This window comes from Vitis riparia, chromosome 18 (genome assembly GCF_004353265.1).
Source record: "Vitis riparia cultivar Riparia Gloire de Montpellier isolate 1030 chromosome 18, EGFV_Vit.rip_1.0, whole genome shotgun sequence".
NCBI classification, from domain to species: domain Eukaryota; kingdom Viridiplantae; phylum Streptophyta; class Magnoliopsida; order Vitales; family Vitaceae; genus Vitis; species Vitis riparia.
Window position 1 is genome coordinate 11,254,059 of NC_048448.1, and position 12,124 is coordinate 11,266,182.

The 12,124-nt window shown below is 32.6% G+C and overlaps 1 protein-coding gene across 1 annotated transcript; it reads right to left on the reverse strand.

Moving 5' to 3' along the window:
• Positions 1-429: 429 nt before the first annotated feature.
• LOC117905954 (bifunctional nuclease 2) lies at positions 430-6,732 on the reverse strand. Its single transcript, XM_034818848.1, has 11 exons — positions 6,424-6,732; positions 5,571-5,876; positions 4,917-5,087; positions 4,751-4,800; positions 4,532-4,588; positions 4,375-4,440; positions 4,202-4,276; positions 2,509-2,627; positions 2,049-2,140; positions 759-814; positions 430-632 (listed from the first exon to the last, which is right to left on the reverse strand). The coding sequence occupies exons 2-10, from the start codon at positions 5,869-5,871 to the stop codon at positions 762-764; spliced, it is 984 nt and encodes a 327-aa protein (XP_034674739.1). The 5' UTR covers positions 5,872-5,876; positions 6,424-6,732; the 3' UTR covers positions 430-632; positions 759-761.
• Between the last annotated feature and the right edge of the window lie 5,392 nt (positions 6,733-12,124).

The following is a 12,124-nucleotide window of genomic DNA, read 5'->3' on the forward strand; positions in this document are numbered from 1 at the left end:
ATATAATACCCACTGACTCTTATTGGAAGCCACGGTAACCCCATTATCTTGAGATTGATCCAACACGACAATTTCATCCGACCAGAAATACACATATCAAAGCTCCATCGACACTGGGTTTGCTCATGACCCACGGGAACAAGAAAAACAAATTTAAAAGGTAACACTGCTCCTTATCCTCTGCGACACAGCAACAAACAATGTTTTCTACCCAGGTCATCTTTGTTGGGAGATTAGCTCCTATGCTAACCTGGACTGACAGTAATTCTTTGACCCTTGGAAACAAGGTTAAACTTAATTTATCCCTAACACCACTCATCCTAGATCCTGATACTTTTCCCCCAAAGGAGGAATTGCAACCATAATGACGCACACATTAGAATGCAAGGACTGTTGTGCAAAAAGAAATCCAGGGACAAAGCAAGGTAATTAGAGAAGGGATAATAGGGAAAAATCAACAAGTGCCAAGTGCTTTCAGCATTACATCAGTAAATTAAGTTTGTTTATATATACACATATTCACAAATTTACCACAAAGATATAGGGGGAAGAGAGGAGCATGATAAACTACAGAAGTGGACCTCATCAGCCTTGAACAATGTTTTATCTATTTACAAACTAAAGTCTTGGAACTGAAACACCAAAAAAAAAAAAAAAAAACCTCCATTAGATTAATTGCAGGTGAAGCAAGCAAACAAGCAAGAAATTGAAACCTGCGTACTGGCATTGGATTACGAAGTATAAAAATCATGACATGCCTGTTATGTCCAGTTCCTCTTAGAACGAAATTGGGTGAGTTTGTCCCGCCACTGAGCTGTTATTGAACAACAGAATCATGAGAATTCAAGGACTATTAACCAAAAGAAGGAAATGTCAACCCTGATGCAGGTATATGTTTAGGTGTCTAATCCTTCACAATTCAAATTTTATGATACAAAGACAACTAAAAAGGATCCAAAACTAAGATATGGAATAATAAAAGAAAAAATCAATTAATAATAAATTGAAAGTGAAAATATCCATTTTAAAAGCTCTCATATTTTCCCTCTTATCCCAAAATATTCTTATAAATATTCACTTTTCAATTAACCATTTTTTTCTCTAATATATTTATTACTAAGAAAGAAGAAAGGATAAAAGGATATCAATGAAAAATTCAAATAGCCACACCCAAAGTAAAATAGGAGTGTCTTGATAAGGCTCTCATACCCACCATGTTGTGCCCTGTCGACATGGGTACATTGCATGAAATTGAAGGATCCAAGTATCAGAGGCCCCAATAATAAGCTGGAAAAAAAGTTGCATGGAAGCACTATGAACCCCACCATGTAGTGCATTTTTTAAGGCTTCTCTATTATTGTTATGTTTTCAATTTTTTCCCTTGAAGGCAAATTGATTGGCCACATGAGATTTGATTAGGAGACAAGGTTAGGTCTAAGATTAGTTTTTTGCCAGTCTAAGATATTCTAGGTATGACCCAGAGAACACCTGGCTTATGTGAACTCCAATGGGTAGCATGGGAAGGCCTTCACTACAGAGGATTAACACCAGCTTACAAGTTAAAAAGGATTTTTATCTTTAACACAGATGGGAAAAACAAGAAGATAATGTATTTCAAAATCATATTTGAAAATATAAATTATGGACATCTACAAGTTCTGAGTTCATCTACTAACAATGCTTAAGGATATGCATCTTTCAAATTTTGTCACTCCTTTTTCAGTGACATTTGAGGTGATACTTGACTAAAGGAATGAAATCATTGTAACGACTTAATTGCTATCATGAACCAATACTTAAATATGTTTTGTGCCTTCAAAAATAAATTTCAGTTTCCAACTGATGTAAATTGCAGGAGCACCTAAATTTAACTCCACCCACTTTGCCCTTTTTCAGGAAACCCCCCACCCAAAAACCCAAAAAAGAAGGGAGAAGAAATAGAAGCAGAGGAAGAAGAAGATTTGAGATAATTTCCATCCTCAAACAATATGTACTAAACAGGTGAAATTTGTGCTAAACCGATAAAAAGAGACAAAATAGAAGTGTACCAGCATCTCTATAGCGTTCCTCAACTGCTGCAATCAGCATGTTGCGCACAAGATCAAACTCCTTTGTTTCAATACAAGGCTGACCACTGGGCCTGAAAACATACAAATTTACATTAAAACCTCCTTTTTCACCCAAGGTTCAATTTACACATAATTATACAGGCTTGTTCAAATTGATAGCATTGTCATATTGTGAGAATTCCTATATCTCATCATTAAAGGTGCTTCAGCCATTAACTTAAACTTTAAAGTTATTACACTAGACAATGGCAATAAGGGCAAATTTCAGCAAAAAGTTCTCAATTTCTAATTTTAAATACTTAGTTTGGTCAACATAGATCTCACAAACAAGTCATAGTAGCTTCTGAGGCACCTTATCCAGAGATAAGAATTTAATGCATGAGTTCAAATTCCCCAGTCAAACAAAATAAATAAAAGTGATCCAGGATTTAAAATTTACCTATCAAGTTCTGTGAATAATAAGCCATCTGAAGAAGAGGCCTGCACCGACACCTTTGCAGATTCAATGACTCTCATTCCATCGCTGTATGCCAAATACTTATTAACTTGTATTGGCACCTGCAGAGGATAAGAAAAGGAAAAAGCATGTGATTTATTTGAATAAGAACTTAGGGCCTTTGGTCATGCAAAAATTCATTTTCAGAGTTTGCTAAATCCACCTCAGTGAAGAACCAAGCTAGAAGATATACAACACCACTGGCCCACTACTGCTGCTTATAATTAGGAATATGTAAGATATATAGCCAATTTCTGATGACAATAACCTATGTAATATAAACCATTAAAAGGACAACAAAATGTGTAGTGTCTCACATAATGATCAATAGATATCAGCTTCACAATTTGGGCCACAAAAAACACTAACTTAAGGTTTCTTCTCATTCAATCTAATATTACCTTGAAAGCCTGCTATAGTCAGAATCCTTTTTTTTTTCTGACAACATCAAACTCAAACCAAGTACTCATCTTTCTCTTTTTGTTCGTTAGCTCAAAACAAATCAAAGGCACTATATAACCACAGACTTTCCCTCACAAATGGTTAATCCATCATATATAACTTAGAAGCTTAGATAAAGCTCTAAATCTCCATCAATTTGCATTCCAATTTAATTTCCTGCAAGTGATGCAAAAAAACCACAGAAAATCTAGCTATATCTCACAAGCTCATATGCTACAATTTGCTAAATCTTCATGCATAGGTCATACATGAGAAGCAAAAGAAAACTACAATTGATCTCCATCAATTTGCATTCCAATTTAATTCCCTGCAAGTGATGCAAAAAAACCACAGAAAATCTAGAAATATCTCACAAGCTCATATGCTACAATTTGCTAAATCTTCATGCATAGGTCATACATGAGAAGCAAAATAAAACTACAATTGCAGGAATACTTGGCATCAAAGAAATACAGAGTTCTATCTTCCTACCAGCAAATGGGAATGGTCAGGAGCACCAAAAATGGTTCAACATCACCATTCCTGGATGGTTACTCCACAATTTCTTAGTGGTGTTCTTGATGAAATATGTCAATGAATAGAATTTTTTTTTTTGATAGAAAAGAAGATAAATATATTAAAAAGGGCCACCAAAAGAGTGACCCATGGTTTACAGAATATTTACACCAACCATCAAAAGCCAAAAGTACAAAACAAGAATGACTTAAGCAACACTGCCCTCAACAAGATCCCAACCAATTGAAAAAACTTAGAAGAGTTGAAGGAACATCATTTATAAACAACTTTGTTTCCGACCAAAGAAGACAAACAAAAGAACTTTTTCGACTATGGATTGAAAGCTCATCCCCATCAAAGGCAATTCTATTCCTTGCCTTCCATATTGTCCAAAATAAGCGTAAGAGACCCACTCCCAAAACTTTCCTAAGCTTTTTACCCACGAATGGACCATGCCAACCTATGAATAGAAATTCATAAAGCCTCTTGGGTTTGGAGGTACTAGACTTGCTTGGTAACCTCTTCTAAATTACAATAATGACACCTATTGGAAATAGCAGTTCTTCTGCAGAGGACAATACAGATAAAAACTAGTTACAGATTGGCATCTGCAAAAGATACTGTGACCAAATAAAAGCATGTATAAAGTCACACAACTCACACCCACAATGAAGAGTACCTTGCATCTAACAGCAATGTTAATGGCATCTGAAGGTCGAAGGTCAAAACTGACGCTCTCTTTTTCATTACCTACCTGCATCCACATCCAACATCATGTCAATTGATCACCTGTATCCTCTAATGAAGTACAAGGTAATCAATTAAAGAACAAGGGGTACAGCAGGAATATGCCTTTGTGAGGTATAACTGAGCAAAATATGCCTCATGTACCCTCTTGGTGACTCGAACAAGCTTCACCTGCAGAAGAGATTTTGAAGTCAATGTCATCAAAAAGAGAAATTTAAAACCACGATCATGAGGGCAGGGGGTAGAACAAGCTCAAACTTACGGCATAGCCCATCTTGTCAATCATCTCTTTCATTACTTGATAGAGAGTGGGCCTGGCCTGCAAAAACAATCACCAAATTCTATACTTCCATTTTCTTATTCAAGACAAATGTATGCTTACTTTGAAGGGTAAAAAAAATAAAAAAGTTTCACATCCTGTATTGCACAAAGGAACAATAATCTTGCCTCAAATTAATAAATAATGTAAACAAAAACATACAATTTGAACATTGCGAACTGCTGCCATGAGCAAGACACTTGGCATTTCCACTGGAATCAAAAGCAAACAATAATTTAAGGGCAAAAGACGATAATAGACTCTCTAAATAAGGTCCCAGAAATAACATTATCTTATTTTAAAAGTAATAGATGTCAGATGCACATACAAACAATTATTGGGAGAAGCAGCCCAGTTCCATCTTCCATCTTTAACACAATAGCAGGGTGTGGAGCATAATCTGGCATATGCCCACCTTGAGGGTTGTTATGGACACATCTTAAGTGCCTGCCATCTCTCATTTTAATCATGAAACCATCTGCACCACTCTTCACCTCAACTATATGGAACAACCAGAGAGAACACATCAATTTAATGGTATATTGAACAGAGCATAATAACAAATTTTCCTAATTACAACTAGTGAATCTAAAAGCAAAAATGGCTTTAAGAATCAATACAAATAACTACCATATAAGCTTATAAACATTGACATTTCCATCTAGTCTTCAATATATAGTCTTGTCAACACAAATAACCACCATATAAGCTTACAGATACTAGAGAATCTAAAAGCAAAAGTGGCATTAAGAACCAATACAAATAACGACCATATAACCTTATAGACATTGACATTTCCATCTAGTCTTCAATACATAGTCTTGTCAACACAAATAACCACCATATAAGCTTACAGATAATGACATGTTTTAGTATTTTAAGCAATGGGGAATATAATAGGATTAAAAATTCATAGTTATAAAAGAACAATTATCAGAATGAAACCTGAAGAACAAGTAAATGATTAACAAGCTTAACATACCAGCTTCAACTACACTGGAGTTGACATAATCTTCATCATTCTCATTGAAATTCTCTGCCATGCTACCATTACCATCCGAGGAAGAACTGAAACTACATTGCAGTGTCTTGCACTTACGCGTATGAAGTTGATGAGGAACAGCACCCACCTTAGTCCTACCACCACAGTTCCCCCTGAATCCCCAGAATCCACTTCTAAAAATCTTCGTCTTCTTTAAGGGAAGACTGACCGGTAGGGTGTAAACTCCTGCTTGTTTTGCGCGTACAGTGGGGCAAATTACAGGTCCTTGCAAAGTTCCCATCTCACCTAACGGAAAGAATAAGAATAATAACTGAGTGGAATGAAAGAAATTGAATATATATATAATAGAATAAAATAAAACGCCATAGAAGAAATAGAAAAGAAAAACATTAAATAGTACAGGGAGCCTTAAGATTTCAAATGGAAGCCCCCCAACCCAATCCGCAACCCACAGTTTGTTTGCCTCAGTTATCAAAGGACTTGACATTGGTTTTAATTTCCGAATAACTACAATTAGAAATAAGGAATAAAACATCCCAAGTCAAAGTAAAAACAAAATTTCGAATAGGACGGTATTGACTCAACGGATCAAATTGGATTTGCATCCAATTGCGGCCTTTCAATCCCAAGGATGAGTAAAGTGTTCATGCTATCGGTAATCCGTATACAGAAAGGTGAAGATGATAAAGATATCAATAACTAGAGCATCAAACAACGAGTAGTCTCTGCCTCTCGTAACAATTCTAACCAATCCTATAATCGTCAAAAAAAAGAGCCTCCCATAGGAAAATCACGATTAAAAACACACACAAAAAAATGAATTAAATCGCACCTGACGTCCAAAAAAACACAAAATTCAACGATTAATCACCGATCCCCAGCACTTCACTTTCCAGATCCTATTTCCTCAGCTTTTTCCCGAGAATCACGAATTCCAGAAACACAAGTTCGATTTCCAGAAAAAAAGAAATCGCTTTTGTAAATCGATCGGAAGAAAGAAAACCCTAAGATTGCAGCAAACAAAATAAAAAGTTTATTATTAAGATCTAAAAGATCGACAATGAGTCTCGGATAAAGGAAACGAGAGATAGATGAGAAGATAAGAGATTCTTTCTTGGAGTCGGGAGGGGAGATATTATTATTATTACTGCTGCTTGGGGTTCAATTCATTAAAAGTCCCACTATTTATTGCCATATCTCGGTTCAATTACGATTATACCCATCATGAATCATATGATGGCTAATACCTTTTTCGTCTCATCTTATATAAGATTAAACATGCCGTTATTCTCGTCCAATTAAATAGAAAATAAATATTATTCTTCCTTTTTATAGTTTATCTTCCTTTTCGTCTTTACCATTTTTTCCAAATGTTCTTTTTTCGCAAATTTTTGTTCTCTCGAATATTTCCTTATTTTTCAATTTTCATTTATTTATTTATTAAAACACTTCTCATTTTTATCTCTTTCCATTCAAATTCAATAAAGTCATCATGATAAAATAAAAATAATATTAATTCTTACTATAAATTAATCTCCTTGTTAATGTTTATTTATTTTTCTCTTATATATATATATATATATATATATATTTGAAAAAGTGGGTTTTTGACTTACTAATTTAAAAAATTTTAGTAAAAATAACGCAAAATTTTATAAATTAGATTTATCTTACTTTTTTATGGATTAGATAATTATTTTCTGAAATGAGTTTTTTACTTGTTATCTTAATAATACCAATTGACCAAATTTTTATTATAATAATTAATTTGACATTAATAAAACAAGAAATTTTAAAATTTTAAAATATAATTAAAAAATTTAAAGCTAAAAAAAAAATAAAAAAAATATTAACCTTCATTTTGTTAAAGCACACTACTAGAAAATATAGATATGAGAAAAAGTTAAAAATATAATGAGAGTCAATATTTTATTTTTAAATTTTAAAGTTTTTTTGGTTTTAATTGTATTTAATTTTTAAGTTTTTTTTATAATTATATTTTTAATTTTTAAATTTATCATTTTATCATTAATATAAACTAACTTTTATTCAATTTTATTAAAAAAATATAAAAAGATGAGTGGATTTATATAATGTTGTGTATAAAATTATTATTAATTAAAGAATTAGAAATATTTTATTTATCACTTAAGAATCCTAAAGAAATTTTTCACAATGATTTGTATCTCATATTATATAATAAAAATGTATAATATATTTATTCGTAAGATACTTTTATCACATTAAAATGGTAAAATTAATTTTTTGATAATTTTATGTAACATTTTCAAGTAAAACAGTATTTTAAGAAATAATTATTTGAATTATGAAAAAATGTATATTTAAAAATATTTTTAAATGAATAAAAATAAAATTAATTTATAAAAGTTCAATTTTTTTTTTTATATATTTTTAAATTAGTGAATCAAATACCATTTTTAAATTTTTTTTAAAGGTTAAATAAAAGGTGAAACTGAAAACAATATAATTTAAAGTATTGCAATTTTTTCTTAATTATAGTTCTTTTATTCTTTAAAAATTTAAATTAAAAAAATAAATATATATAAAATTTTAATCATGTCTTAAAATATATTATTTTTCTAAACTTATATGTCTTCCTTTCTCTCGTATTTTCACTTTATTTTTTTTTAGCTATCATGAATTAATCATTTTTTTTTTATGAATGATATAAAATTAAAATATATTCTTTTGTTTTTTTATTTTTGTTTTTGAAAAAATAAAAAACAAAAAAAACCTCCAATAATATCTGAATTAATTATTTTATTTGAGAAAGGAAAATAATTTTAATTGAAACTTGCGGACCATACTTCACAAAAATACGCACAATAAGAAAATATCTAAACGTATGGCATAAATTCTCAAAAATATCTCCAATCTGTCGAGTAATTAGAGAGTAACAGAGTTTCGGATACAATCATACAAGGGTAGTGATGACATTTAACGGGGATGATATTAACAGCTCAAGTTATTACGTCTGGGTTGGCGTCATCACCCCAAAACAGCGCCGGCGGCCTAACAACGTCAAAATCTTTCAGATTCATGCCACGTGTACAATAATCTCTGGGAAAGGTTAGGATAAGGCTCTAGTGCTCTACCGTTCTGTTCCCTTCCTCAAACTATTAAATATCCATACTTGCACAAATTCCAGAGCTAGTGGCCCAGGGCAGAATCAGCTGCTGCAAGGACCACAGTACGTTCCTAGGAGTTTGTTCCGATCAACGGTTGAGATGAGGAGCCCAACAAACACATTCCAGAAGCCGTAAGAATGTTCCCCTAGCAATGCAACAAATTTATTCATTAAAAAATCAGAAAAAACAGCTGGTATGTTGCTCTCCCACAGTATTACTTTTAATGGGAGGGAGGGGTTCAGTATAAGAAACCACATTTTGAATTTTTAATATAAGGTATGGTGGACAGCTAATTAATTCACAAATACAAGGTGAACGAACCCACAGGAAGTTGTTACTGACACATATTTTTATACTATGGTTGTCCTTTAGGTAATGTTATTTGACTTATTGCTTTAAATAATGTTCAGCCTTTTACCCATGACCATTAAATTAGCCGCAAAAGAGAAGAGAATTGGCCGTGAGATTGCCCACAGAGTTGAGATGAGAAGCTTTTGAATATAATAATGCGGACGGTTTGAATTTTGTATACGAAATTGTGTGCTTTTCAATAACCATCAAAACCATATATGGTTATGAATGAGCCGCTTGAAGTGGAAGCCAATTTGATAAGGGGCGTGCTTTTATCAATCTTTTCCAATGAACGGAATTGGACCGAGTGGACCGACTGGGGTCCAGTTGTTAAAGAGAGTACTTACAAAGGGAAGGCGACATGTCAGACGAAATAAATAAATTGATTGCTGTATTTGTACTCAGATAAGGAATGTGACTCATTAATTGATAATATTTTTATTTAAAGAATTTAAATCCATCGTGGCTGATCAGGGAAATAATCATGGTGTTTAGTACAACTTGTATTAGGTGTTAAGGAAAATAATTATGTTGAGAGAAACAATTCCTATGATTATGGTGGCCACCAGCTAGTGTTGTGTGGTACCATGTCCTCATTCCTTCTTTTCAAATTTGAGAGAACCCAAACTCATCATTCGGTCCCGCCGTTGGTATTCAAATTTGATCTCTATCAAACCGAGCGTCACAAATTTTCTCCTATGACGTACGGTTCCATATTGTCCTTTTAGAATTGAGTCCTAGAGTTCTCTAGCTTATTACGAGGGAGAAAAAGTGATCCACTTTTCTTGTTGTGGGTCAATAACAATGGATTGTATTGGAACCACCATGAAAGAAGACCTGGTATGATTTTTAGGGCAAAAACGACATATCAGGTTTAGACCTCCCTTGGGGAGTAGTTGCTCCAAGCCACGGTGGAGAAAGAAAGGCATTTGAAGAACTTTCTAATAACTCTCAAGAAGGGCTTGAAATCTCTTGAAGAATATGTCAATAATTTTAAATCAATCTACAATAATCTTGCCACCACAAAAAAGCCGGTTTCAAACCGGCTAAATTCACAAAGGCTATATATGTTTCAAGCCCAAGACTAGGTGGGTATATGTGTTATGCCACACAACATTTGATAAAAAGACTTCCTATGTAATGTAACCTCGACATGAAGCTAAAAATTATTATTTCATTGTTTATATCCGAACTTCTTTTCCAAGATTGAGTAGATTCATTTCACAAATAAAGAAACTATAACTATGAGAATATCTCATTCTTCTAAAAACTAGACCAATAAAATATAAAAATTTTGAATTCCAATCATTCTAATATATTTGATTGTTATAGCCAAAATTCTATCACATAGAATATTGTTGATAGTTTAGAGTCAATTTCTCTTCAAAGTCAACTTGATTTGAACGGTGAAGTAATTGTCTCCTTCTTAAAAAGAAGAAACAAAATTTTCACATATTTCAATACTAACTTGGTTTGCATGGAGAGTTCGGTTGTTTGATACTTAACCATCGAATCAAGAAAATCGTATGCATCTCAACTAACACAAGTTTGATGACCACAAGCTTATCTTAATGATTTTGTATGCAAAAATACATCTTTTGATCTTGCTCTTATTGCTTTATTGTCAATCACTAATAACTCGAGTAATGCCTTGCCAATCAACCTTGAAAACTACACTTAAAGGACTCATGTTGGGTAGCACCTATGCGTGATGAGTTTCAAGCTCTCGATGATAATCACATTTGGGAACTTGTCTATTAACTATCATACATCAACATTGTGGTTGGATCCAAATGGGTTGTCTAAGTTAAATACAAGGAAAATGAATCAATCGAATGATTCAAAGCTTAACTAGTCACAAAAGGGTTTACTCAGGTTTCTAGTGTAGATTATGGCTATCTCTCTCTCTCTCTCTCCCTCTCAATTGACATTTGCACTAATTGGATATAAAAAAAATGCTTTCTTATATTGTCATCTCAAAGAAATCGTGTATATGGAACATCCATTGAGATTTATCAATCAAGAACTTTTTGACTGCAATTGTTTATTTAAGAAGTCTTTATATAGTCTAAAACAAACACCGTTTTCCTTAATTTGATTGTCTCTCATAATTTATTTTTATCTTGATTTTTATTGTAATAAGGTCGGCATATCTTTAATTGTATATCACATTAACACCATAACCATACATGGTTCTTCTCATTTATATGGATGAAGTTTATATTTCCCAAAATAGTGAGCTTTCTCAAAGACTTAACTACCAAACTCAATGAAGAATTTGTAATCAAAGACCTTGGCCTTTATATTACTTCTTTGATGTGGAAATTTAATGGTTCCCTAGTAGATTACTTCTCTCCCAAACAAGGTACACAAAAACACTTGCTTAAAAGCTCCCTTTGTAACACTCATAACCATGATCAAAGATAAGTCAACTTCTTTTGGTGATGATCATGTTGGATGCTTTTGCTTATTGAAGTAATGCTAGCACATTAATTAATTTTTAATTTTTATAAGACTTTATATTATTCATTGGTTTGTTCATTTTTGGTTTAAAATTTTTAAAGATGCAATGAAATTTTGAGAAAAGAAATTAGGGCAGACCAATTGTTGAGACTTTTAGTTTTTGAACAAAGAATAAAAAGAACTAATTGATGTATAAGAATTAGGTCGTCTTCACAGGGAACTATAAATTGACATACCTAGAAGTATGAGTTTTTAGGACATAATTGTTGGTTGGAAGCCTAAGAAATGATTTTGTAAATAAGAAAGAAAGAGAATTTAAAGACTAAAATTTATGAGAAAGAGGGAATTCAAAAGACATAAAATTAAAGAAAAACAAACTTAAAGAGTGGAGATTCATTGAGGTTCCTATTTTTCACCTCAATCCAATAACAAGACTCTGAACATGTGTTTGTGGCTTTAGGACTAGGTTAAGGGTTTACACCGTGAAGGTTCCAACTTGACATGAATTGGAACCACCTTAACAAGGGTTTATCTCAATCGAATTGCTCTCTATTGAGTCATAGCAATCAG